The sequence below is a fragment of the Austrofundulus limnaeus genome, unplaced genomic scaffold (assembly GCF_001266775.1).
Source record: "Austrofundulus limnaeus strain Quisiro unplaced genomic scaffold, Austrofundulus_limnaeus-1.0 Scaffold202, whole genome shotgun sequence".
NCBI lineage: Eukaryota > Metazoa > Chordata > Actinopteri > Cyprinodontiformes > Rivulidae > Austrofundulus > Austrofundulus limnaeus.
The window spans coordinates 811035-812349 of NW_013952604.1; the positions used below are offsets into that span (position 1 = coordinate 811035).

Sequence of the window (1315 nt, forward strand, 5' to 3'; positions counted from 1 at the left end):
ATTTATTTTGTTTTGTTTTTAGTTTTATTTTTTTGTGTGCTTTGTAAAATATTAAAGAAAGTGTACTTGTTTGTAATATTGAAGGAGATGTGTTCTGAGGACCGATGAAAATGATTGTTTTTTTATGAGAATGTCATTGTTTTTGTGTGAATGTTATTGTGTTCAATAAAAATAATAATAATAACACTTTAGCGGCAAAGGTTTATGTTTCTGCCACTCTACTGCCCTATGTGTAGTTTCTTTGAGTACAAAAGACAAAATTGTGTTTTTTTTTTATTAAAACTATTTTTTTTATAATGATGCGCTCTGATTAAAGTATTTTACAGGGTAAAAATATATGAAGTTTGAAGCGGAACAAAAACTCTTTGCGGAGTTTGTGTGGGACACATTTTCGCCGAACACTGCTTGCAGGGAGAAGCCGCGGATTTGGCTGTTCGTAGCTAGTAAGCTAGCATTAATGCACACATTTCTGTGTCTTTAGGAATGTCTTACCTTTAATACACAGAACGTTCACCTTTAGATCATTCAAAATGAACCTTGACAGACTTAGAAAACGAGTACGACAGTACATTGATCAGGTAAGAAAACTAATCATTTTCTTAGTTTCTTTGTGTGGCGCTAACTATGCTAAATCTACTATCTTCCCACTTTACTAGTGTAGCGAATGAACGGTTAAAAATACATAAACTTCACTTTATATAAACTTTGTGTTGGAAGTTATTTTACCTACCTTTTTATGTGTGTTCACAGCATCAGTATCAAAGTGGTCTGTTTTGGGCCGATAAGATAGCATCCCTTTCTCACGGTGAGTAAAATGTTTAAAATAAATTGGGTACAACACAACTTGTTCCGTCAGTCACTTGTCACAACATAAAGAAGCTACTAACCGGGCAACCTCCTTGCTTAGGGTTTTCCATTTTCTGATTTTATTTAGGCAACGTGTGGCAACACTTTGTGGCTTTTAATGTTCTTCTGCGTGTCTTTAATGCGTGTAACCAAGTTAACCTCACCGACTATTCAAAAGAGAAACTGACCGGCCATTCAGAGAAATTCACTTACTTAGATGTTTTAATTTTTTTAATGTTGCTAATCGCCCAAATAACTTTACACATTTCCTGTATTGCAACACTTCTCTCCTTCTCCCTTTGATTCAGAATAAAGCGACTATATTTTTAAGTCTAAACTGTAACATTTAGTCATTATTAAATCCCCATTTCAACATAGTAATTAGTTTGTTGTTTTTAAGAAAGATGTAAATGCACACCCAAATTTTTAGTCATTCATCTGGTGCAAGCAGCACAGCCACGTTTATGTG

At 34.1% G+C, this 1315-nt stretch overlaps 1 protein-coding gene across 2 annotated transcripts in view; it reads left to right on the forward strand.

Moving 5' to 3' along the window:
* The first annotated feature begins 386 nt into the window (after positions 1-386).
* Positions 387-1315, forward strand: part of cdc16 (cell division cycle 16 homolog (S. cerevisiae)) — a 19770-nt gene continuing 18841 nt past the window's right edge. For both annotated transcript variants that reach the window (XM_014018806.1, XM_014018807.1), the window contains exons 1-2: positions 387-578; positions 751-805. In XM_014018806.1, the coding sequence (XP_013874260.1) occupies positions 531-578; positions 751-805 (103 nt within the window). In that variant the 5' untranslated portion in view covers positions 387-530. The remainder of the gene's footprint in view (positions 579-750; positions 806-1315) is intronic.